Source organism: Petaurus breviceps, unplaced genomic scaffold, assembly GCF_028583685.1.
Source record: "Petaurus breviceps papuanus isolate PSGF00001 unplaced genomic scaffold, PetGlider_PUasm1.0 156, whole genome shotgun sequence".
NCBI classification, from domain to species: Eukaryota; Metazoa; Chordata; class Mammalia; order Diprotodontia; family Petauridae; genus Petaurus; species Petaurus breviceps.
Genome location: NW_027185720.1, coordinates 9,030,597 through 9,057,902, shown reverse-complemented (window position 1 = coordinate 9,057,902; position 27,306 = coordinate 9,030,597). Strand labels below are relative to the sequence as shown.

The window sequence follows — 27,306 nt, the reverse complement described above, 5'->3', positions numbered from 1 at the left end:
CTGTCATAAGCTGCATTGATTACTATCCATCTGTAGTTTCTGGTGGCAACAGTTTAGTCCTGAATTGACACAATAAATTCCTCTATATACAAGCTAATCCTGCTATTTGGTGCTTGTCAAAATGCTGGTGGCTGAGTTTATGTGGGTGTTACCCATGGAGGGCCTTTTGATTCCCTTCCTATATCTTAGCTATTTCATAGTCTTCATTTGGAGATAAGTCATTTCATTTACATTTGACACATCCAACGGCATGTACATGTGATCAGCTTTCATTATTGTTGAATTTATTCTAGATTTCTGTAGAGTTCTCTTTTTACCCGTTTGTTGTGCATTTACTAATATTATAGGAATGTGCTATCTTATAGTTAGCCTTGGGTAGATGGGTAATGTCATGCCCCCTAACATGGGTAGATGTCACAGCCGAGGATCTGGGTCTTTGAGTATACACAATTCTGAAATCACCAATAGGCACAATCCCATAGGAAGTAATGGTCTAGGGGCAAACTTTGGCGATTGAGCCAGAATGATATCTTGGTGTGGTTGCAATCACAAGACACAAAATGGGAATGGTGGATAGAATCCTCATTTGTATTCTTAAGATCATAGACTTAGAACTGTAAGAGGCTATAGAGACTATCTAGTCTGCCCCCTCCCCCCCACCCTTGCCTTACAAATGAGGAAACCTGAGAAAGCCCAACGAAGTGGTGTCCTGCTCAAATGTAGGGCAACCGTAGACACTGAACTTCATGGAATAATTGTTAGAGCTGCCATTTTTGTTCAGGTTCAGAATTCCTTCTGCTCAAGTCCCACCTTGGACCCTTATTAGTTGTATGACCATGGGTCTGTGCTGAGTCCCAGGCAACTTACTAAGACTGGAAATGACAGATGGGTTGTGAGTTGTACCAGTGAAGGGACTTTCCGTTTGGATTACAAAGATTACAAGTCTCTGACAGATTTATATGATGATGTTTACAACTTAGCCATGCAGTCAGGGTTTTATGGAATAGCCTTTGCCATGGGCCCCACTTTTTTTTTTTTTAAAGCAATCAAAGTTAAGTAACTTGCTCAAGGTTACACGGCCAGTTATTTCTGGGTGTGGTGCTGAGTATCTGAGCCCGGATTTGATCCAGGTCATCCCAACACTAGAGCCGGTGCTCTTACTCGCTAAGCCACCTGGCTGCCCCTAAGCAATTGGGGTTAAGTAACTTGCTCAAGGTTACACGGCCAGGTGTTTCTGGGTAGGTGCTAAGTGTCTGAGCCCGGGATTCGATCTCCAGATCTTCTCAACACTGGAGCCGGTGCTCTTACTCGCTGTGCTACCTGGCCGACCCGGATGGGCCCCACTTCTTAAGGAGGGTTGTGACTTTCTGCAGATTACGTCTGCCTCATTGAAAGATGGGGTTCAGACAATCTCTGTGAGTTTGCTGCAAAGTCACTTCTCTGGACAATAGCAATACAGTTCCCTAAGTCTCCACTTGGGCAGGAAGGAACTTCAAGAGTGAGGGGCGCACAGACATACACACACAACACAAAGGGGAGACCAGATAGTGTTTGTGATAGAGATAAAACCACTTTACTATTTAGAATAAAGGACACACTATAAAAAGTGAACATTATGCCACATGACCTTACAAGACAATATACATTCACGGAATATAAAATTCATAAATAACATGGAGGAAAACTGTAAACAGTGCTACAAAATTTAGCGACAAATACATTCCTTCCAGACAAGGCTTTCTCCTGATTGTTTTCCCTCCCATGACACGAGGACGGCAGACTGGCTACACAGAAGGGGTGGAGGCAGTTTAGATGCCCGTGGATGCAACCAGCCACAAGCTCATTCAGGTCATTCTCTGAAGGCTTAATCAGTGCCAGAGAATCTGCTCCTTCCATCTCATGCTTTCTCTTGACCAACAGGGTGAAGGGGATTGAATTTAAAAGCTGTTGATGTCTGTGTAGCAGAAATAAGGCTGGATTCAGCATCAGAGGGCCTGAGTTCGAATCCCTGCTTTGTCTCTTATTACCTGTGTAACCTTGGGGGAATTATTCAACTTTCCTGGGCCTCAGTTTCCACATCTGTAAAATGAGAGAGGATTGAACGAGAGGACCTTTGAAGTTCCTTCCAGCTCTAAATTCTATGTCTGCCCAACTCCCCCATCACTCTTTCTTTTGGACAAAACCATGCGCACTTTTGACTTCCGGCTCCCTTTCAGCTACTCCAATGACCACTGTCTTTTTTAAAGAAGTAGCCAGCAGTGAAACTCTACCCCATGACTCCACCTTCCCACCACCACCGCCAGAGTCAATGGCGTCCATACATGAGGTGGATAGAATGTAGGGATGGTAAGAGAGGACAGATTTGAGCCACCACTGTCACGTTACATTCGGAAGACAAATCATTCCAAAAAGGCAAGACTCTTGTGTCTGTTGGGAAGTATGTTTCCAATTGGCTGTTGGCTTCTAGTTCCCCTCCCCTGGTCCAATCTGTCCTTTCCCAAGAATCATGGAAAGTGAACCAGATGAGCTCATGGGGATCTTGAACTGATATCTCCAATGCCACCATGATTGTGGTTTGGTGTTAGGGATGAGAGAAAAAGGCATCACCTGGCCAAGTAGAATGACTACATCTGAAGTCAAATTCCTGGTCTGTCAGGACCCCAGGGCTATTGTATTGCTAATTAGGTTGGGAGTGAGAGAGGAGGCCAGGTCAACAAACTTTGGATGCCAGACTTGGCTTGTCAGAGGAAAATGCTCAATCCCGAGCCACCCTCATCCTCTCCTAAAGATCCATTATTACATCCATAGGACAAGTCTTCCTACCATGTTTTTACCAGTCATGCAACTTTTTTTTTTTGGCCTGACTTGTTCTCTTTTCCACCAGGAAAATTCTTGCCACTCAAGGGCATGCCCAAGTCAAATGTCACTTCTTCCAATGGAAGCTCTCTAATCAACCACATTTTGCCAGTCTGGCTTGTCTACACATCAAATGTTTTACCTTTCAAAATATTAATAAAATTTGGTGGCATATGGGGGGAGGGGAAGAGTCTAGTTTTGCTTTGAAAAAAATTGTGCAGATATTACAACCTACATACAACACAGAACTTAGCAAAACAAAACAAAAAAATTAACAATAATTTGAAGTACTGAGATGTCTCATGACCTTGAATTAAACATTAAATGAACAGGTATAGTCCACAAAGCTGTAGCTTATAGCTAGCTCAATAATCACCCTTGGACATCACACAAGAGAATTTTTTTCTTTTTTTTTTCCAAGACCCCCCCCCCCCTTGTCTCTGCCCTGGAGCTGGTAGAGAGAGAGAGGTAGATTTCCCCCTACCATCACTTTTGTCTTCCCTGGAGATCATCTAATCATCTAACATTTGCTTTGTTTTTAAGGTCTTAGTTTGAGTCTCCATTACTATGAGGGGGATTCTGAAAATCTCCCACGATGGCCAGTGGTCAACATAACTGGCTACCTTTGAAAGAAGGTAACACACATCCCCCAAGGAAACCAGAGTTCAGCATACCCAACTGGCCAGTCTTGCAGGGCTACAAAAAGGCTAAATGCTCTAGTTTGAGATAACAAGAACCACGAGCCAGCTAGCCTTAGCCATTCATGGGCATGCTGGTTGTCTCTAGGAGTCTGGTTACTACCTCATCTGCATCCAGAGTCTCTAAGCTGCTGCTCTCCAGGTCAGAAAGACTGGAAGGTAGAATGGTACTGAGGAGAAAGGATGTATATAAACTGGGGCTATTTCAAATGCATTTTTCAAGGGTTTGGGTATATGTATGTATGTACATGCAGAAGTATCATGGCGGTCGTTTAAAATACAAACAAAACCAGAAAGCAGAGCAGCTCTGTTTCCTAAAGTGGAATGAACTGAAGGTTCAAAATCATGTTTGATAAATAATCTTAAAAAAAAAAAAAAAGAAAATCTTGTGTTTAATGTCACCACCCCCACAACTCTGTAAAATGCATATCATCAACCATTTTTCTCAGTATCTCCTATTTATCAACATTAAAACTTAAAATAATTTTATTTAATAAGAGAATTTATATTATAGTTTTCTTTAAAAAAAAAATCAAAAGACAACAAAAAGCCCTCCAGCAAACAGCAAAATCAACCAGTCTAATATCTAACACCACTTGCTATGCTGTGGGGACAAGGAAGAACCCAAGCAATGGGAAGCTGGGAAAGGAGACATTGTACAGTCGGGCCATTCCATCAGGTGGGAGAGGCAGATTCTGTTCTCCCCCCTATCTGTACTCACTCCACCCCCACCTTTCCCATCTCCTTGCCCAGGCTGCCATGTTGAGGCCACCAGCCTTGGAGAGGTGAGGAAAAGTTCTACATGCTCTGGGCCCCTGCCCTGGAGTTCTCAGGAGTTGAAAAATTTAATATCAAAAGCCAACAACTTGGAATGTCAAAACAAAAAAGGCAGGGAGAAAGGGGGTTTCAACAGCATTGAATGTAATTCTGTGTCCTGTAAAAACTTAGCTTTATACCTCTGTGTGGCTACAGGTATGTGTGCATCTAATACATGCCCCCCTCCCCCTTTGAGCTAAAAGCTAATTTGGCAATGGTGTTCTCTAAGCAACATTCTAAAAGACTCTAGCTAAGAGTTGTGGATGTACTTCTTACATGTACATGTTAAGCTTCCTGCCAAACAGAGACCACAGTTTCTAGGAGCACTTTTGGGGGGTCTCAGCCTGCTGTGAGAGACAGGCACATTTCCTCCTGGCTGTGCACTGATGGAACTGTGCAGCCTGGGGAGAACATCCCCAGCTTGGGGGAGGGGGGGCTGCGGTTCACACAAGCATGGCCACCTCCCCCTCATAGCACGCTCTCCGGTGTGCATGCTCATACATGCAGACAAGAGTTCCAAGAGGCTGTTGGGGGATCCAATCCAATCACCTCATGGTTTGAAATTCCCCACATGCCTTGGGATTCGTTTCCTTGCTGGTCTTGGCCCATCTATTGCTCTCCTCCCTTCAGAAAATGCCTTGTCTGTATATAATTTGTGCACTGGGGATAAAGAGGGAGGGAGCAAGGGAAGGGACAGAGGGGATTACAATGCCCAACCGGGATAGTTTTTAGATTTTTGTTTTCCTAAAAAAATATAGATTATATAGGCGCGGATAGAAGAAGTTTGCTCTCCGTGTTCATTTCTGGCAAGCCATCATAGATTTCCCCAGGTGGAAACAGGTGATGCCAAAGCCAAAAAGAAGGGTGGGGGAAGGGGGAGGGGGAAATGTGATTAAAAATAAACTCAGTATGATGGCATAGACTTTTCCTTTTAAGTGTTCGAAGTGCTAAATTGGCGAGAAAACAGGCACTAATTTCATTGTCATCGTCTGGGGAGAGTTAGTGTCCGAGGGAAGCTCAGCCAGAAGAGGAGGGAAGGGGAAAGGGGAGGGATGGCAGCTCAGGGGTCTGTGGCGTTGATGATGGTTTTGTCCGGGGGCGCCCAGCCCCTGTACCAGCTGCAGTAGCCACCCTTCTGCCGGATGCAGGCATAGTGCTTGGACTGGTACCCAGGGTAGCCAAAGTTGGAGAGCATGTCCGTCCAGAGACACTCGTTCTTGGAAGTCACAAAGCAGGGCAGGTAATAGCATGACTTGATCTGTAATTATAGAAACAAGTGGAGGCAGGTGAGTGGCTGGAAGGGACCTTGGAGGCCACTGAAGCCAACTGTTTTACAGATGGGGAAACTGAGGCAGGGAGTGGCGGTGTCACAGGTGGGATCTGAACCCTTATGACATATGGCATCCAAAGGAATAGTAAAGGACTACGGGTAGCCCTGACTCTGAATTCAAGTCCAAAATATAAACATGGCCAAGAAATCGAAAGAGGAGATTTGGGTTTAGTCTCTGTTCCATCACTAGCTAGCTACATCACTCTGACATTCAGTGTTCTGAGGTCCCTCCCAGCTCTCCCATCCTTCCCAAATGTTTTTTGAGTCAATAATTGACCTCAAGGAAAACCACTCTCTCGACGGTCACAGGAATAACTTTGGCCAAGTTATGTCCCCTCCCTGGGCTTCAGTTTCCTCCTTTGTCAAAGGAGGGGCTTAGATGAGGTGATCTCCAAACTCTCTTCCAGCTCCTCATCTGTAAAACGGGGATATAATGTTTTCACCATCTCCCCCCATAGTAGTGAGAAAAGCACTTGGTCCCAGTTGAGGCAGGTCTGGTGATTCTCTCCCCTGTCCTCAGGAGGGGATGGACGGGCTCTGACTCAGCTTTCAGGGCGAGCCCTGCTTTCAGCAAAGCTCCTCCTAGGAGGTGAGCCCAGCCAAGGAGGCTGAAATGGCTGTAACATCCATGAAAGGATCCCCACGGGCAGAGCCCTTTGTACATGGCTGTCTTCCATTTAGACCCCAAAGAGAAGCCGAGTCTCCTTCCCCCAAACACAGGCCACGCCTTTCAGTCCTCTGCACAGGATGAAAGGGACTCCAAAGGCCAGCTGGTCCAACCCCCTCACCTTACAGAGGGGAAACTGAGGCCCAGCGAGAGAGAGTGGTAAGGGACCTCACAACCCACCCAGTCTAAGCCATTTATTTAGTACACGAAGAAACCAAGATGTAAAAAGTTACCCACAGTCATAGAGGTAGATGAAGGACAGAGCCTAGATTCAAATCCAGGTCCCCTGTGTTTCCCTATCACCCCCTCCCTCCCTCCCATCATCTTACCTTGCAGTTGCAGCCCAGGTGGTAGCGGTAATTGAGTCCCTTGCGCTGGGACAGGGTGAGCCTGTCCCACCTCTCCACGAAGTTACACAAGCCTGTGTACATCTTTCCATCGTATACCCGGCCTGGGGGGAGAAGGAAGAAGACAGAGGTCACGTCTCTGCCTGGCATGGAGCTCAGGTGGGACCAGACTGCTGAACTAGTTAACAGGCTTTATGTGAGGAGGGCAGGGTGGGTGCAGATCTGTAACCTGGCCAACGGCCTTCAATCACCAAGCGTTTATTAACCACTCACTATGGGCCAGTTACTACTGTTAGACTCGCCTCCTTCCTTCTCTCCCCACCCAAGGTAGCCCTTGGCAGACAGTTGGCCCCTAAGGCGGATGGGGTGGCCTCTACTGGAGCTGGGCCCTTACCTGTCAGCAGATACTGGTATTTGTTGACTTCCAACTTCAGCCCACAAAGGCTCTCAGAAGCTTCTGTGTGAATATACTGTACATGGGGCATCTTGCTGAAGCCCCTGTACATCTGTGGGGAAAGGAAAGGGGGGTCTCTGTTAGATGCCAGGCCTTGGCAGGAGGACTTGGGATAAATCAGGAGTTGTTTGGGGATTGGAGCAAGGACAGATGATCATTTCTTTTATTCTTTTTAAGGTTAAAAAAAAACCCAATGCCTTTTTTTTGTTTTTTTATAAATCTTCCTTATTACCAAATATGTCCCTCTTCCCTCCCTCTTAAGAGCCATCCCTTGTGATCACAAATAAAAGGGAAAGTAATTTTGCAAAACTGACCAACACCCCAACTGAGTCTGACAGCAACTGTAGCTTGCCCCACCTTTAATCTGCCTTACTTCTCTCTGCTCTATTCCAAAGCCCCAAAATGCAGTTCCTTTGTTTCAACCCATATTAAAACAGATGCTTTTCCTTGTTCACAGCGCCCGGCACCATGAAACAAAAATATCCCAGGATTTTAAAAGATGATGTCCTCAGTGAATCAATAGTAGGTTCCAAAAGCTGGTGAAATCTTGATCAACTCCCTTATTTTTCACATGAGGAAACTGAGGTACATATAAAATATTTCATTCAATTCTGGGTTCTGTTATTTTTTTTTATTTAAACAAGTTTTGTCAATACCTTTGTTTATACATTAACATCATTTCTGGATTTTCCCAGTAACCAACCCTTCCCCTCCCAAGTTACCTTCCATGTATTTTATATGGACCTTTGAGGTACTAAGTTTTTTACATATTGTCTCCCCCACAATTCCCCATAATAGTGTGAGCTCCTTGAAGGCTGGGACGGTGATTTTGCCATTTTTTGGCTCTCCAGAGTCTGCAAAGAATAAGGCACCTAAATGCTTTTTCACTGAGAGAGAAAATGGGCACCCCAGTTTAGGAAGAATACTGGTAGGGATGGCCTGGATGGTGAAGGAGACCTTAAGAAAATGCGAGAACCCTTTGAAGCAAAGGTGGAATTTTTAACAGGAGGTGATAGGAAAGCTCTCTTTAAATACATAGAAGAGGGATTCATCTTTTGCTGCTTAAGGTAAAGAAAAGCATCCTATGACACAATGAGAGTTGTCCAAAAGTGGAATCAACTGGGGGGAGGGGCTTTGTTCCCCATCACAAGAAGTCTTCAAATGCAGAGTGGGTGACCACTGGTACATCAAGGGTATTCCTGTTCAAGCATGGGTTGGGGAAGATGGAGATGATTCAGAATCATCACCCAGTGCCTTGCCCCCAGTGAAGACCGCTTTCCTTCATTCATCCAGCCTACAAAAAAGATGTCTTAACTGGGCCACTTTGACCACAGACCCCTCCAAGTTCCAGGTTCAGCACCTACCCACAGCAGCCAGCTCCTCTTACAGACATCATTCCCACAGTAATCCAAAGGAGAGAAGAGGGAGAACAGCTGGATTTGTCAAATCCCTGTCACACCCAGTGGCTCATGGAACACATGGATGTTCGGGGCTGAATCACCGTGTATGTAACTCTTGGAAGCTGACACAGTGCAATGGACAGGCAGGTGAGACAGAAGACAGAATTCTGGTGACAGCACAGAAGACCTTCTAGCTGTGTGGCCCGGATGGTCAAGATCCTTTCGGGGCCCCCTTCTTTTTGGATAAGCTCAAGAGGGCCCAGAAGAGGGCACCCAGAAAAGTGAGGAGCCTCAAGTTTATCCCACGTGAATATTCTCAGTCTTTTGAGCATCTGAAAGGGTGTTACCTTGAAGAGAGATTACCTTTGCTCTCTGGTGCCCTAGAGGGCAGAACTCAGAGAGCCCCATCTCCTCCACTCAGTGTCCCAGAGGAAGATTTTAAAAACCAAGCATTAGAGAACCATCCTCTAATCTTAGGGATACGCTGGGATTATAGCCTTACGGCTCAAAGAGCTGGAAGGGACCTCTGAGGCTCATCTAGTTTCAATCCTCTCACTTTACAAACGAGGAAACTGAGGCCCAGAGACAAAGGGAGTCACCAAGCAATTGGAGCCAGGCCCCAAACTCAGGCCATCCAATTCTTCCCAATGTACTCCTTTTTCTGCCCTCACTCACCTCCAGAAATTAGACCAGGCCTCACCTTTAACTCCAGGTGCGGTTACAGAGAGGGCTGTGAGGGTGAGATGTTGGCAGCATCCCAGGATTTAGACCTGAAATGTCTCCAAAGCCCACTGAGTCCAGCCTCTTCATTTTACAGATGAGACTGCGGATGCTGAAAACCATGTTCTTCCCTGTACCTAATCCTTCACTCAGTTTTGCCTATCTAGTCCAGACAAGCAGTTACCTTTCACCTATTTAATGAAGCCCAGTTCAAATCCACTCAGGGGCAGAGGGGAGGGGGCAGCAGGAAGGCACTGAGTCCACTGGGCCAAGTTCCCAAGGGCTGAAACAACTTTGTTAGTGGGTGAGCTGAGGAGGGCATTGTGGGTGTTACCCAATCCCCTTCCCATCAGGGCCTCTCCCATTATGGCCCGTGGTGGTCTCCAGTGAATTGTTTATAACAGGACAACGTCTCTATTCCGGTTTTTCTGGCAAGAGTTATTAATTTGCTTATGCTAATTAATACAAACCAGACATCACCTCATGGGTGTCTCATCAAAAGCAGCTTCATGCTCTCCTCTCTGTCTGCAGCTGTGGTTTCAGTGGGCTGGAGGGGTTTTGGCCTTGATAGAGGGTCCAGAGACCCACCAGGGACAGTGGATCTGCTCAATTCGGGGAGCTTTAGGCTTCAACCTAATGCCCCCCTCCCCCAGTCCTTCTCTACCCCTGGGAAATGTAGCCAAACCCTGACATGCCACTTCCATTAGATACTACTAGGAATACAAAACAATAAATCTGTATTGCCAAAAACTAGTTTTGAGTCCTACCTTGGTCATGTTATCTTGTAGGACCTGGGACAAGCTACCCTCAAAGAGCTTACAGTCCCTTCACAATTTAAAATTGGCTAGCCATAAAATGTGCACCTGTTGAACTTAGCTGATTTTTTATTTGTTTTTTGGAAGGGGGAGGTAGGGCAATTGGGGTTAAGTGACTTGCCCCTCCCTGCAAGGGTCCTGAGAGGTAGGGAGCACAAGTAATTACTGGCCCATTTTTTAGATTAGGCTCTTGAGGTTGAGAGGTGAAGGGACAGACCAAGGCTGGACCCAGAATGCATTCAATGAGTGATAGAGCCAGAACAGGTATGTGTAAGTTCCAGGGTGGGGTAAATCCTTGACAGTTGGGAGGAAGGCCATGAGCCCAAGCTTCTCCCCCGCCCCCAGTTATGTATTTGCTAGAAGGAAGGAAGGAAGCAGGCACAGCTAAAGCCAAACAGATTAGCCCAGGGGGCCTTCCTGCCCAAGGTCATGGTGAAATGCATGAGTCAGTGTCCCGCTCCTTGGGACAGCCCCACAGTCCAGGCTGGACACATTGTCTCACACGTGCAGTCCCTCCCACAACCAAAGGCCCGAGAGACTTTTCCAGAGAACAAGGACAACAGCTCCCGGCAAAGGGGACCACTTTCTCACGGTCCTGATGAGAGAGATAAAGGCTTGGACAGATTAGGGCTACACCTCCTGTCAGCCATCACTCTCACCTGCCCCATGAACCTTCACAACTGCTACACTAGACACAACTACTCTCCAGGTTGGGTTTCAGGGCCAACCTTATTTTCCCAAATCCCTGACCCTTCCACTTAGACATCATCTGCCCTTTCCAGGACGTCTGTCTGATGACAGACATTTATGACCGTTGATTTAGAGTGGGAAGGCACCTCCCAGATCATCTAAACCCAAGCCAGTTTTACAGATGAAGTAACAGAGACCAAGGAAGGCTAAATGACTTAGGGTCAGAGATCTGGAATTGGAAGAGACTCAGAACCATGTGCCCAACACGGTGACTTTACAAATAAGGCAACCAGGGGCCCAGGGAAAATGTCACTGCTCCAGGGCCATGCCCAGGTTAAATACTGAAGGTAGACTAAAAGCCCCAGCCCCCTGACTTCAGAACGAGGCTGGAAGGAAGGAGCAGGACTGGAAGACCCAGGTTCATGGAGAAACTGTCTCTATTTCCACTCAGGAAGGCGTCAAGACCCCCCTCTCATCAGAAACAGAAAGCAGGGGCATTCTGTCCTGCATTCAGGCTTCCTTTAATCCTGCTGGGAGGGAGCCCTCCATCACCCTGGCTGACTCTGGGGCAGACTCACTAATCCAACAGAACAAAGCAATTGCAGACAGGCCCCAAGCTCCTGCCAACACACACGTGGGACTTGTCTCTCCTCTCTCCCTTACAATATTTTTTCTGATACACCCTTGGCAAGATGTCACAGAGGAAGTGCTAAGTAGCTGGTGAGTGGGACAGAGACAAACTCTGTTCATTCTCTATTAATACTAGAAGGACCTTAGGGGTCACTGAATCCCTTCATTTTACAAGTAAGGAAACTGAGGGTCAGTGAGGGCATCCAAGTTATAAGACTAAGTGACAGAAGCAAGATTCAAACTCAAGGTTTAGATTTAGGGCTAGAAGAGACCTCAGAGGTCACCTAAGCCTACCCACCCCTTTGGGGTAGGGGGAACAGGCTTACCCACAGTTAATTCAGGCACTGGAGAATTCTAGGTCAGCAAATACCAAATTATCTCATGTTCTTTAAATGATGGTGAAGTAACCCAGGAGAAGAGCAGATGGAAACAGGATGGGGAAGAGGAAGACAGACTTCCTTTCTCTGTAGATTCCAAATTGAGCTGTGTGCCTCCTCTAATTTGAGGTCAGTGAAAACCTTATTAGGAGAAGCCTCTGAGATCAGGCTAGAAGGGATAAAATACCCCAGTATATAGCAATAATGGGAGAAGAACAGCCTTAGAGGGGAGCTAAAGCCCCACCTTGGACATATGCTCAAGGACCAAGGCTCAAAGTTTGCAGACCATGTACAGAGGCAGTTTCCACTTGGGGAGGACCTTAAACTGAGAAACAAGCCTACACTGAAGAATAACAGCTGATACTTATGTAGCATTGTAATAGTTACAAAGCATCTCATACACATTGAAAGCAATCCTAGAACAACAAATAGTCTGAAAACTAAGATCCCAAAGACCTGGATTCAAATTCTGCTCTAGATGTGTAGGACCCTGGACAAGTCACTTGTCTAAGCAGCTCTCCAAGAGTGTAAGATGCAGAACAGGCACTTTTCTGCATTGGTAAAAGGTGTTTTCGTCTTTTGGGCGTTCTCTATTCCTATGAAATCCTAGGGCCAGGCTCCACCACTTACATTATCTCATATGAACCTTGTTACAACATGCTGTGAGGTACAAGGTCTTATTATCTCTTTTACAGAGGCCAAAAAACAAAGTAACTTGACCAAGGTCACAAAACTCTAAAGTAGCTGACATGGCATGGAAATCCAATACTCTATCAGGGGGTTCTTGACCAGAATTCTGAACTTTTCTTTTTCTTTTTTTTTTTTTTAGAGGGGGGAAGGAAGGGCAATTGGGGTCAAGTGACCTGCCCAAAGTCACAGGCTAGTTTTTGTGTTAAGTGTCTGAGGCTGGATTTGAACTCAGGTCCTCCTGACTCCAGGGCCAATGCTCTATTCAGTGCACCACCCAGCCTCCCCCTGTGAATTATTTTTGCTAATTTTTTTGTTGTTAGGGGGAGGCAATCAAGGTTAAGTAACTTGCCCAGGGTCACACAGCTAGTAAGTCTGAGGCCACATTTGAACTCAGGTCTTCCTGACTCCAGGGCTGGTGTTCTATCCACTGTGCCACCTAGCTGCCCTGCTAAATGTATTTTAAGAGAATTGGTTTCCTTTTTAATTCTATGTATTTTGTCTAGTACATTTAAGAACACCACTCTGAGAAGGGGTCCAGAGACTTCACCTCACTCACCAAAGGGGTCCATGAAAACAGATGAAGAACCCCAGTTCCATCTTCTCAGTCGATGAGAGGGTGGGAGCATTCCCTCCACACATGCACTAATCAACTGAGTAGCTTTCTGGGCATGACTCCAAATTGTTCTCCAGATCCGCCAGACCCATTCACAACTCTGCCAACAGTATGTTAAAGTGCCTAGTTTCCCATGGCTACTCCAGCATTTATTCTTTTTCCCTTTTTTGTCAGTTTTCCCAGTGTGATGCAGGTGTATTCAGTCACAAGTATTTATTAAGCGCCCACTGTGTACCAATCACCATGCTAGGCTCTATAAGGGTACTCCCAGCAGGAATCTCTGGCCCAAGGCTTTCCAGGAAGCATGAGACTTTCAGTGGACTATTCCTGTTATTGCACAGATTCACTCAAGGACTGGCCCACCTCCATTTCCAGCCTAAGTCTCTCCCACACTGTAGAGCCCCCCATTTCTCAGGTCCACACAGCAGGGAAGGGTGTGCCATATCCCTTGGAAGGCCCTGTGGCCCCTCTGGTCCCAGCTCCCCTCCCAAGAGCTCTGCTGCTGGCTCAGAAGCACCTCATAAAATGGGAGATTGTTATGGAGCAGGCACTTTCTGACCCTCTGCTTTGTCTAATCCGTTTCAGATTGGCTATGACCACTGCCAAGGCCTTTAAAAGGGGGGAGGTGGGGCTCGGCTGTTTCCCAGCTGCCCCATGCTAACCCCCCTTTTAAAGGCCCTCCGGCACTCCCTCATCACTGCCGCCTTCTACAAAGATATAAACTAGTCTCAAGACCAGGCTTCCTGGGCCAAGGGAAGCAAGCCAGGGCAGATTTTTAACATTACATAACAAGAGGTCAATGGGTACGTCCAGAAATTCAAAACATTAGATTTGAAGAAGCAGGTTACATGAAATCTGAACATGGGAGAGGAATGTATTCCAGAGGTGTCCCTATACAGCCCCTTAGGACACCAGGGCATTCACAAAGACCCAACAGAGAGAAAGGAGTCCCTCTGAGAATGACTTGCCTACCCCAACCCCCAAATCTAAATCCTTCAAGATTTAGCCAGCTCAAAGCCTAGCTCTTTTTTTCATTTATTCATTCACCAGCCACTTTCAAACATCCTCTATGTGGGTGTGAAGAAAGGCCAAAGTGATAGGGTAGATGGAGCACCTGCCTGCCTTGGGGTCAAAAGCCCTGTGTTCAAGTCCTGCCTCTGATTCATTATTGGTTATGTGACCACAAAGTTACCCAACCTCTCAGTGTCCCCAGACAACTGTTTATGATGACAAGCTACAGAGACGTTCCTGATTTGAAAAGGCAGAGCGGAATTTTATGCTGAGAGCTCCCTACAATGATGAAATCTGAGATCCAGAGCAAAAAAAAAATATATATATATATATATATATATCTACACACATATATATGCATGTGTACATCTATATAATAGTATTAATAATAGCTAACATTTATATAGCACTCTGAGGCTTATGAAGTCTTTTACATGTAGTAATTCATACATAGCACATAAAGGTCCATGCTGCAAAGGGAATTAAGACACAGACCACCTCTTAGAATGAATAAATCAGTGAAAAAAAGTATTTAAAAGTAAGTCTTCCCTTAGCTACTTTGATCAATTCAGTAATCCAAGACACTTTTTAAAGGATTCATGATGAAAAAAATGTTGGCCACCTCCAGAGAGAGAAGGAGGTTCTTGAAATGTACATAAAGTCAAATTCTCTCTCTTTCTCTCTTTTTTTCATACAACATGGCTGATACGGAAATCTGTTTTACACGATTTTGTATGTATGACTCATGTATTGTTTGTCTCCTCGAAGGTTGGGAGGGAGAGAATTTGAATTCAAAAAAACTTAATGAATGTAAAAATTAAACAATTTTAAGAGTAAACTACAAGTAAGCTTTACTATGTGCTAAGTACATAGAATGTGAAATAGAAGCTCTTTATAGGCAAAAAAAAAAAAAAACCCTGTTTTTTTTCCTTTATGTTCTTAGCACAAATGGCACGAGAAAGGATCTGGACCAGTGATTTCACTGGCATGGGGAACCCTCTGATAAAGAAACTCCCTCCAGCAACGCAGGTCTGGCACCTTCTCTGACTTTGGGTCAGAGAGCTGCCTAAAGATCTAAGACATAAGGTGAGTGTCAATCCATAGATATGGGTTTAATTCCTATGTGCTGAACATAGTCCGAATTAGGATTATAACTCAGTTCTTCTGACTCCCAAGTCCCTCCCCCTCTAAAGCACCAGGCTATCTGTGGTCACACAGTTCATCAGCAGCTGAGCCAAATCTATGGATGCCCAGATGAATATTCTTTCTATGATGCCACCCTTCTCTGGCTTGAGAGATACTCAGCCTTAAGGAGAGGGTGGCATTGTCATGTCACACACCGCCCCCCCGCCCCCCACCCCGACATTATCTTTACACCCTCAGAAGGATGGAGCATTAGGGTTGTATGTGCTTGGAGACCAAGTATAAACAAGGAAGGGCAGACCCCTCTCAGAGGGCCAACCTCGCTCACCTTCATCTGCTTGATGGTGTATATGAGCGTCCCAAAGGGTCCCTCCTTCACCAGCTTCTTCCCAACAACTTTGGCACGGATCACTGGAGAACGAGAGAAAAAGACGGGAAAGGAGATTTACTAGAGGCTTCCAATGACAGAGAAATCAGCTCCACACCCCACTAGTCTCAGGGTGAGGTCTCCTGTCCCAAGTTTCTCTGGAAATCCATTTGTATTTTTGGAGCCAACTGGAAAGATAATTTTGTTTACATGAGCAAAGACTCCGAAGGGAGAGAAGAGAAAGGAAAAACTGGCACTGTCCAAATTTATTCCACAAATAAGTCATAACTCAGCACCTCGGCTTTTCTCCCCGGGCCGTCACGTACCCCTGTGGCTCTCTCTACTGTTTTTAAAAAACCAGATCTCCCTACCACTCACCCCTCACTCTTCTTTTCAACCTCCCTGGCATCTGAGCTGTAGCACAATGAAAACCTTTCATGGGATCATGGGTCTAGAGTTAGACCCATGTGACCAGTAAGTCCAATCGCTTCATTTTACAGAGGAAGAAATTGAGGTCCAGGGAAGGGGTGTGATTTTGAGGCAGGATTTGAACCCAGGGTGTCTGACTCCAAAAGCCAGTAGTTCTTCCACTACCTCCCAAGGGGATTCTAATAAAATGTTTACAGTGCTTTAAAGTAAACAAAATAGCTTTTCTTGAAATTGAAAGGCAACACAGTATTATGGGTTAGCATCCAGGAGACCTGAGTTCAAATCGCACTTCAGCTACTAGCTATGTGGTCTTAGTCAAATTATTTAACTATGCCTCAGTTTCCTCGTTTGTGAAAAGAAATGACTGGACTCTATAACTGGCCTTTGAGGTCCCTTCCAGCTAACTCTATGATTTTATATACTCTAGGAAATAAGGACAATAATCAAGTAGTATTGTTCCCATTGAACAAACAGGTGGGAAAATAGAGTCCCAGGGAAGTTAGAAGCCTGGGTCATGGTTGATAGTACCAGAGGTGGGACTCAAACTCTGACCTAACTCCAGGATATCCCACTGACTCTCCTTTATTCTATTCTTCCTGTTTCTTTCCAGTTGTAATGTCATTTTACACCTCTTTTCTCTGCTCTCCCCCCCACCCCCAGTCCCGTTCCTCCCTGCCTCTGCTCGTTCTCCTGCTGCAGCCGGGCGCTGTCCTTTATTCCCAGAATAAATATTCCCCCAAATAGAGCTGTCATGTCATCTCCTACTCAGCAGTCTCAAGGGGTTTCCTGTTACCTGTCATATCATATCCAGACTGACATTCAGGCTTCCCATCCCCTGGGCCCCTGTGTTTATATAGCATTTTAAGGCTTACAAAGTGGCTTGCAGTAAGGAAGTACTGTGGGGCTCGCTTTATAATGGGTGCTGGATTTAGGGGCTTGAGACCTGGGTCCAAATTCTGCTCCCTATGTAACACTGGACAAGATTAAACCTCAGTTTTTGATCTGTCAGAAGAAAGGTTGAACTATGTAGCCTTTAAAGTTTTTTCCAATTTCAGATCAATGACCCTATAAGCTCCCTGAGCCTCAGTTTCCCCACATGTAAAATAAGGAGGCCAGGTTAATGACTTCAGAGACCTCTCCCAGTGCTCAAGGCTTTGATTTAAGCACCTAGACAGCTTGGAGACTTGGAGACAACACCTGCCTATGTTTCCCTAGTTTCTTGTAAAATTGGAATGTTTTATATTTTGCATATCCTGTGAGTTAGATTTGAGAAGGATTTTGTAAAGTACAGAGTAAACTAGATGCAAAGCAAGCTTCTAATCCTCCACACATACTTCGCTAATGAGGACAAGACCTCAGTGGCCCCGAGGGGAGAAAGAAGGAGTCAGCATTAGCAGGGTGGACTCACGCACAGTTCTCCGCTTGGGCAAGTGGATACTTCCAAAGCTGTGCTGAACGCAGAGCTGGCCAAACCACCACCCAAGACCCCCAGTGAATCCAAATCCACCCAAGTCGATTAGTGGCTGTTGGCAGGGCCTCCACATTCTCAGTGTCCACAAGGACTCATCTCTCAGGCATCTGGAAGGGCAGGGAAGCCAAAGGCAGGTGGCAACAGAGGACAGCCTTCAGCCTTTCCTTCCCTATCTGCCAGGCTTTCACGATAGATTATTTCTTCATTTCAGCTACAGGGACAGCCATTAACCACCACCAGCACCCCTCACCTTCACACAAAACTCACTCCATAAACAGCTACTGAAAACCGGCTATGTGTATGAGATGGGAGAAAGTCATGGGGCCTGAATTCCAATCCTGCCTCAGACACTTAGCCCCTGACATGACTTTAGGCAAGGGTTTTAACCTCCCCAGGCCTCACTTTCCTAATCTATAAAGTAAAGGAGCTGAACTAGATGTCTTCTGAGTTCCTTCCAGCCCTGGACCTATGATCCCTATATCCTATCTGGGTTTGGGTCTTTTCATTTCTAAAATAAAGAAATTTGGATAGGATATTTTTTGATATTCTTTGTTAGCTCTGGATCCTCCAATCTTATGACCTAAGACTCAGTTTCCTTATCTATAAAATGAGGAATGAGAACAGCATATTCTACAATCCTATGACCTTTACCTCCCAAAAAGCTCTTACAAACTCAATTTCCTCTGTAAAAAGAGGGGGCTGGACCAGAACTCCAAGGTTCAGTCTAGCTCAAAAACCTATGATCCCCAGTAAATGCAGTTTACTGTACTGGGTGAAAGGGGAGGAGGGTATGTGTAACAAAACATCCTGATCCCAAAGAAAAATGAGATCATACAGACCCACAAATCAGCAAAAGCCCTGGCCGAGAACAGGAACAAGGACCGACCCCAAATTTTTCTTCATTTGCTCGCCTCCCAGCAGGGTTCACAAACAAAGCCCTTCCCAAAACAGTGTTCACTGCCTTTCAAGTCAGGAGAAACCACCCCTCTGCTATGTCCATTAAAATGCCCCCACCTGAAAGACTCCAGCTCACACAGGGTTGCACAGTACATCTGACCCTCGGCTGTCATGCCAACTCTGTATGTTTCCAAGGCAAGACTTGAACCCACTCACTCCTCCCCCCCCCCCGGAATGGCAAGTATTAAGGCCACTCACTTCTTTATGGAGAAGGGAAATACCGTTTCTCCAAAAACAATCCCCATCATCCGGACAGCTGCCCAACTCTGAACAGGTAGCCTTGAACTCTGACCCAACTTGAGCTGATGGATGGAGTCCTGCTCTAACAGTCACAGCTGAACTGAGGTTTTGTGTTTGTTTTTCCTAAAATAGTTTGACAATCCTGAGAGGACCTTTGGGCATAATTAGAAATAACACCAGATCAGATTAGGATAAGACCTCAGTTTATTGATCCGTCCACTAATTACTTGTGTGACCTTAGACGTGTCACATCACTTTTTTGTGCATCGTGAGTTCCCTCATCATAAAATCACGACCCTGGTCAAACCCTCTCACTTTATGAGTGAATTAGTTGACTCTTGTTGAGGAGTTCCTTATGGCAATGAAATCACAGGTCCAGCTTTGACCCTACCTAATAACAACAATAACCCTAAAAAAGAACAGCTAGCATTTATTGATCACGATCCCATAGCCACCCAGGGGAAGAGCTGGGATCTGAACCCCAGGGGGTCCGGACTCCAAGCCCAGCTCTCCTGGTTCTCAGTCCCAGCAGAAGGGGGGAAGGGAGGCGGGAGAGGGAGTTGCTTTGGCACTCTCTTCCTCTATAAAATCATTACTTTATTGACTTTGAACCTCCATGTGGACTGCAGGCAGCCCAGGCTTTGAACAGAAATGGAATTCTGGTGGCAAACACAGCCCCACTGCCAATGTGCCTATTAGCCTCTTTCCAGAGGTTTTCCACATGCTATGAATTAGCATATTCAGAGGGGAGTCAGATACCCAGTGAGTGGCTGCATCTCCCCACTCCCCCATCTCTCTGTCAATTGAATCCAGACCTCTTTTACTAGGGTTTATAATTGAATCTCCGTTTCTCTAGCAGTCCAGGGGGCCAAAAGGCCACCTACTCCAACCCCCCAAACAGCATTTCCCCTACATGAGGACAAGGTTTGAGTCTAACTGTGTCTCCATTAAAATACACCCACCTAAAAGACTCCAGCTTTTATCTGCTCACATAGGGAGGGACAGTACCTCTGACTCTCTGCTGTCCACCTTGTGGATTAGTAATCTTGTCTTCTTACTTCTTTTTATATATGCATGTTGTCTCTCCTGGAAGTTTGAGGGCAGGCATTGTTTCTCAGCACAGTAGGCACTGAATGAAATCAGGCACCCCAAAGAGAAAGGCAAGAATGAGAAGTTACAGCCTTTGAGGAGTTACCTTCTTTTGGGAAGTCTGGAGGAGACAGAATTACAGCCTTCAAATATTTGAAAGGTGGCATGAGAAAGAGCCTCAGCCTTCTTGAAGAATAATGAAGTCAGATACCAGCTAGGTAGGATCACTTCCCAACAATGAGCTGTTCAGCAATGCAACAAGCGACCTTGGGATTTATAAATACCCCTCTTAGGGTCACAGGATTTCAAATTTAGAGATAGAGGTCATCTAAACCAACGCCTTCATTTGTAGATGAGGAAACAGGTGTCCAGAGAGGTTGAAATGACTTGTTATGGTCACACAGTAAGCAACAAAACCGAGATTTGAACCTTCCCAGGAATCCTCTAAGCAAGAGACCAGATTATACTTTGCTGGGGGGTTGTTGATCTAGGGGGCTTACGAGGTGCCTTTATGTCTACCTCTAAAAAGACTAGAATTATAGTAATAGGTCAGGTTTTGCTATGTAGTCATGTTATAATACTCATCAGGAAATGCAACTTAGGAACTCAAACTTCATCTCACATTGTTTAAAAATCAAATAGCAATGGCAGCCCCCAACCAACCCCTTTGCAAAGGTGGGAGGTCCACATTGCACATATTTTTATAACTTTTTTTCAATGTTTTGATCAGTTTTGCTGATTTTTCCCCTTCTTTTGTCTTTTAAAAATATTATGTGTTATATAACCTGTGTCAGATTGCTTACTGTTTCAGGAATGGGGGAGAGGAAGGATAGAATATGGAAATGAAAACATAACAGCAAATGTTAAAATTTGTTATTACATGAAACAGGGGAAAATGTATTTTAGAAATTTAAGAAAAATATTATGTATTATATGGGACAGCTCTCTGGGAAAAGAGTACACTGATGTAATAAAAACACAAAATTTATTTTAAGGGGCAGCTAGGTGGTGCAGTGAGTAGAGTACCAGACCTGGAGTCAGGAGGACCTGAGTTCAGATCTGTCCTCTTACACTTAACACAAAAAAAGCTAGCCATGTGACCTTGGGCAAGTTTCTTAACCCCAATTGCCCTCCAAAAAGCAAAAAAAAAAAAAATTATTTTAAAATGTTTATTTAACAAAATTTTATTTAAACAAACATTTATTTAAAAATTAGGATAGCATCTTTAAAAAGGAAGGAGATAGGGGAGGAAATTTCATTTTTGCTCCTTTTGGAAAAAGCTGAAGGTATCACTCACCAAAGATCCAGTGTTCTCATTTCCTCTCTTCTTTTTTTTTTTTTTGGGGGGGGGGGCTTTTTGGAGGGCAGTTGGGGTTAAGTGACTTGCCCAAGGTCACACAGCTAGTTTTTTTTTGTGTGCGTGTTAAGTGTCTGAGGCTGGATTTGAACTCAGATCCTCCTGACTTCAGGGCTGGTGCTCTATTCACTGCACCACCTAGCCGCCCCTCCTCTCCTCTTAAGGGTTTTTTTCTTAAATATCAACGCCCATGATTGTTTGCTACCTTTCTGATCAGTTGGTGGACTTAGGAGATGAGGAGATCCTCTTGCCAACCGTCCCTTCCACCCTCCCTGGGATCTGGGCATACTTGGGTGTTTCTATCTAATAGGCATTTTCAGTCAGTAGACTGGAAGTCCTCAGAAAATCAAGACTGCCACAGAGGTTTCTTAGCTGTCTAATTTTTAATAGCTTTTGTAGAGATGGAAACTCAGGCTAAAATGACTTACATCTCTCCAGATTTTTTCTTTTTTGTGTGTTTGGGTTTATTTTTAGTTTCCTGAGTTCTCTTCTGTGCCCAAAAAAAACCTGCTTAAATAAAACCAAGATTAATATTTTGACTTAACGGAAAGAGTTCGTCAGTAAGGGCTTTGAATTTCCAGGCTTATCTTTTATACTAAGCGCATATTAAATGCTGGGTCTCAGCTTTGAAACCCACAAATAAAAAAGGGAAGGCGAGGTACTTTGTCAAACTGATGACAGTGAAGGGTCTTCCTGCTAAGCTTGGATGTCATATTGGAAAACCTAACTGGACTTTAAGCCTATAAATCTTCTTGCTGTTCAGATTCCATTTTCTTTATTTCTTTCCTTCCTTCCACTGGCCTGGGTTGTTGCCTAACTGTGTGCTAAGGAATGCTTACTAATAATAAGACTGTGCCACCCTGGGCAAGTCCCAACCTGCCTGTGCCTTAGTTTTCTCACCCATAAAATGGGTTTACAACTCAAGACCTCTGAGCCTAAAGAAAACAGGCCAGAGAGGACAGCCTCAGAGTTTCCCTGACCCTCCCTCTCTCCAGGAGATGATTAGTCTCACCTGTCACCTTAACTCAAAAATAAACAATTTTTAAAAATCCAATAAACAGTCACTCCCCACTGGTGGGCTCCTTGGAGTGTCTCTGAAGATCCCTAAGGATCTAGGCTCTACAAACTGACCATCTACAGGGACAGAACATTTCCAAGTCTGGGTTTCATTTTCTTTTCTTTTTCTTCTTTCTGTTATAGACGGAAAACTAGAGGGAGGAGGTTTAAATTAAGAGAAGTTCCTTGTACAAACTTGTGCAAATTTCAGGCATTTTCTTATTCAAGTCTTTCTCCTCCAACATCAATCAACAAGCATTTTATTAAGTTCATAAGTAACAGTGATAGATGTATGATTTCAACATATGGTAGAACCAACTTATACCAAGAAAAATAACCAGGCCTCAAAGGGACCTCAGAGGCCAACAGCTCCCCTCCTTTTAGAGCGCCAGACAAGGGAAATATTCTTGAGGAGACTTGGAATTTGAAGCCAGGTTCTCTGTGTCCCAGGGCAGTGCTGTTTCCCATCACTTGGGGAGCTGGGAAGGTAGTAATGGGCACACACAACAAATCAAGGAGAAGGTGGGCCCCGAGCTGAGGCTCTGCAGGAAATTAGGGATTCAAAGAAGCATGAAATGCACTCAGGTGCTGCTGAATTGAATTAGATGGTCTTCTCCAGGCTACAACACCCTCAGTTCCTTTCAGACAACATCCCAGCTTTCCTCCTCTGGCAGCGTTCCAACTTGTCAAAGTCCCTCCTAAAATGTGGCGCCCAGAATGGAGCCCTGAGGCTCCAGATGTGGTCTGCAGGGCTATGATGTCATTCAGCACTATGAAATGAGAAATGGGGCTATCGTGGGGCATTAAGGATTGCAGAGCACATCCATTCTCTCTCCTGATCCTCCTATCCATGCGGTGAGGCAAGGGCTAATCTCCAGTGGTTTCAAATACATGGTTTTATATCAATTTATATATGACATTTACTTATTTATATCATGAATCAAATAAATTATTTATTCATATAAATAAGTGACTTACACCCAGGGTCACCCAATGAGGGGCTGAGGCAGGATCTGAACACAGGTCTACCCTGTCATGCTCCCTCTCTGACACAAGTTTCTACCCTCAAGGAGCTTACATTCCCCCAGAGAGAAATAACATGTACACAGAGCAAAAGTTCATTGAGCCAGGGTTTGGAGGGATCCCAGAGTCCATGGCCCCCCCATTGCAGAGGAGGCAATCCAGGCCAGACAAGGGAAATGCCCTCAAGGATACTCAGGGAAGATTTGAAGCCAGGTTCTCTGTGTTCCAGTGTAATTCTGTTTGTACTACACCATAGGAGCTGAGAGGGACCTCAAAGGTCATCTAAACAGATCACTCATTTTACAGAAAAAGAAATGGAGGCTGACAAAGGAAAAGCGAGTTTCCCTCTACTACCACCCTAGCAGTAGAACCCAGGTCTGACCTCAGAGCCAGTGCAGCCAGTGTCCAGAATGCCCGGCCTGGGCCCAGAAAGACCTGAGACACTTACTAGCTACATAATCCTGGGTTAGTCTCTTTGCCTCTGTTTGCCTCGATTTCCCCAACTGTAAAATGCCAAAAATCACTGTGCTATTTCAAAAGTTGTCAGAATCAAAAGAGATACACTTATTTTTAAAAAGTGTTTGGCACAGTGCTGGCCACATAGTAGGTGCTTAATACATGAATATTTCCTTCCTTTCTCTAGGATTCTTTCCACTGTTAGCTTTTACCTTAATCCCCTTCAAAGTTCCCCAAATCTCTTGAAAGCTGCTGACCCACACTCTGGTTCAGTCAGACTCAGGAGGTACATGTTTACTTTCCAAAGTTCCCATTTCATCAACAACGATCTAGTGGGGGGGGGGGTACTCTAACCATTCCCCACCCTGCTCCCCCACCCCTATCCCTCCCTGGGCTCTCATTACGGGCCTGAGAAATTTTATCCCACACAAGTGGTCACTGAAATAGCCGCATATTTTTAAACCACAGTCCCTTTGAAGCCCTGCCCAGAAAAACACACCGTGGGGACAAGAGTTTCTCAGAACTTGGGAGTTTCAGGTCCTGGGTCTTTTGGTGGGGCCAAGGCCGCTGGCAACGTCTTGCAGGCCTTGTGTCGTTTTGATTTTATTTTTTAAATGATGGAGGCCAGCATGCTAGCTAAGAGGGTTATGATCACCAAAACCCATTCCATGCCGTCCAGAAGAGAGTTCTCCAAACTCTCATGCTCCCGCCACAGATCATCTGTTCTTCAAACAGACATCAGGGGAAGGGCCAAAAGGTCTTCCTTGTGTTTTAGACTCAACAGCACAGCCAGCCGAAAAGGAATTTATTTAGCGTGGCTACCAAGGAGGCAAGGAGCGATATGTTAGTAACTTTGACCCATGGAGTATCTTGTAATATATATAATATTAAATATAGACAGTATGTAATATTATATAACATTAAATATATACATATATTTGTATTAAATATTAAAATTATACAATATACAATAGCAGATATATAATACAGTATTTTGATTAATATTAAATGTAATTAATTTAATTACATAATATAATATCTAATTATGTATCTCCCCCCACCCATGTTTCTTCTTCTAACTTTCCTGAATCTAGCCAAGGCCACGGAACTGAGGGTGGTGCTGTCTAGACAAGATACAGCTGCTCCCCTTTCCCAGGTTTCTGGACCTGCCACATCCCCAGGCACTGACCCAAGGCTCTGCTCCCCTGGGGCAACAGTAAGAAACAGATGAGGATGGGAAGCCTTTTACTTGAACACAAAAGATTCTGAGAACCCTCAACAGTCAGGGATTGGGAGTGAAACGGAGATTAACATCAAATCCAAGAGTTCTTAATCTAGGGGTCAGTGAATTTTTTTTTCCAATTTTGATAATTTTGCTTCAATACAACTGGCTTCCTTTGTAATCTGATACATTTTCAAGTGTTTAAAATACATTCCAAGGAGAGGCTTCTTCAGAGTGGCAGAGGGCCCCATTAACATACCCACACAAGGTAATGAACCCCCAATTTAATTCAAACCTCTCATTTTATAAGGAAACTGAGAGCCAGAGAAGTCAAGTAATTTGAGCAAGGAACTTTGAGATCTGGAGCCAAGAGCCCAAGGCCTCACATGCCTCTAAGACAGAGTTATTTGAAATGACTGTGGTCTTACAGACGGAGTATTAGACTAAGATCTGGGTTGGAATACTGTCTCTGCCAGTTACTAGATGCAAATAACCACAGGTGTTCCTTAATTTCTCTGGTCCCTCAGTTTCCTCATCTGCAAAATGGAGGTGATCATACCTGTAGGGCCTACTACCCCATAAGGCTGCTGGAATGCTCAAGATGTAATCATTGATAGGAAACAGTGTGGAACTCTGAAGAGGACACACGCCCTTTAATGTGAGTGGTATTCTGAGGTTTGCTCTAATGTCATTCAGGCACTTGGGAAAGCCCCAAGGCTCATTTCATGGCTGACCTCGTGTACCCCATCGAAGCAGTCACAGTCTAACGTGTGCAGGCTCGTAGGCTGTGTTCAGGCTTGCAAGAGAGATCTCGTTACCATTTCTAAAGGAGGGACAGCTAGGTCAATGGTCTACACGCACTTGGCTCATACCACGTTCCTGGAGGGAATCATTGTCCCACTGAGCCAATTCCCATGACACAAGACATCTGGAGAGGGTTTGTACCCAACCACCCTCACCACGGACTCATCCACTAGCCAGCAGGATGAATACTCTAGTGGCCTAAGGCTAGTCTCTAAGCAATGATGAAGATATCAGAGCCTGAAGGGAGCCTGCCTTGGGTCATCTGTCCACCCCCTTCACTAACCAAGAACCTCCTTGTCCCAAGGTCAAAGCGAGGGGCAGAGGCCAGGATTGGAATCCATGTTTTCCCATGCTAAACAGAGCTTTTCAATGATGGGTAAGAAGGGGGCTCTTGGACAGAGCCCTAGATCTGAAGGCAGAAGATCTTGGCTCCTGACTCTGCTACATAATTTCAGGACCTTGGGTTAGTCACTCTCCCCACTCCAGCCCATCACTACTTGGGACCCTTCTTTTCTTCATCTGCAGGATAAGCAAAGATCAACCAACTTCAGTTCAAGCCAAGAAATTAGTTAAGGAGCAGTTGCTACCATGAACAATGGAGTATGCTACATTCTTGAAGGTACAATGACAAAATACAAGTATTTTTATTCCATCTATCTCTCTGTATAGATAGATGGATAGGTAGAAATCTGTATCTGTATCTCTTTATCTATTCTTCCATTTGGCCTTGTAGGAGATTCCATTCGAAGGGATGGATGGCCCCTGAGACCCCTTCTGGTTCTGGATCCATGATGTGGGGGTGCCCCTTATACCCATCAGATCCCCTCCTTCCAAAAGGGGACTCCTATCACCTTGGGGGTACCTATGTAGTCCCTTTAGCCCACCCCACATTTCAATGTTTCCCATTTCCAACTTGAGTCGTCAAGAAATATTTAGTATCATTATATTATTAATGTATTGATTTATTATATATTAGTTAATAATTTATTACTATTAGATGCTATCTTTAAAATAAGGGTACAAGAAAAAAACAAAGAAATGCCAGGAAATGTAATTACTATCAGTGAGGTTTTCTCTAGCCTAGTATCGTATGACTTAGGCTAATAATAGCTGGCATTTAAATGACACTTTAAGGTTTGCAAAGAACCTTTCCAAACATTATCTCGTCTGAAACATGCAACGACTCTGGAAGGTAAGTACTATTATTATTATTTCCATTTTACAAATGAGGAAATGGAGGCTTGAAGCAGGCAAGTCCTTGCTAGTAAGTGTCTAAGGCAGGATTTGAACTCGGATCTTCCAGACTTCAAGTTCAGTGTGCTATCCATTGTGTCCCCTAGCTTGCACATACTGCTCTGGATGGAGCAGAGAAAAGCATTAAATCCAAGGGAGCAAAGATTACATGGTTTTTTAAAACCATATTTATATTAAAACTTTTTTTTAAATAGACCCACAGTAACAAGCATAGAAAAGACATTTGGAAAGATTTATAATGTGGCTACAGAGAAAAGGGAGGGTGAAACTGTTCAAGTCTACTCCTGCCAGTGGCCAGACTGTGGGATCTGGGGTGAAACTGGG

At 44.8% G+C, this 27,306-nt stretch overlaps 2 protein-coding genes across 2 annotated transcripts in view; one reads left to right on the top strand and one right to left on the bottom strand.

The window, feature by feature from the left end:
• The window catches only part of SYN3 (synapsin III), a 406,353-nt gene that overhangs the window by 121,176 nt on the left and 257,871 nt on the right, over window positions 1-27,306 (top strand).
• Window positions 1,551-27,306, bottom strand: part of TIMP3 (TIMP metallopeptidase inhibitor 3) — a 59,401-nt gene continuing 33,645 nt past the window's right edge. The window contains exons 2-5 of the mRNA XM_069082024.1: window positions 15,586-15,668; window positions 7,109-7,220; window positions 6,697-6,818; window positions 1,551-5,628 (exon numbers count right to left, since the gene is read on the bottom strand). Coding sequence (XP_068938125.1) covers window positions 5,431-5,628; window positions 6,697-6,818; window positions 7,109-7,220; window positions 15,586-15,668 — 515 coding nt within the window. The 3' untranslated portion in view covers window positions 1,551-5,430. The remainder of the gene's footprint in view (window positions 5,629-6,696; window positions 6,819-7,108; window positions 7,221-15,585; window positions 15,669-27,306) is intronic.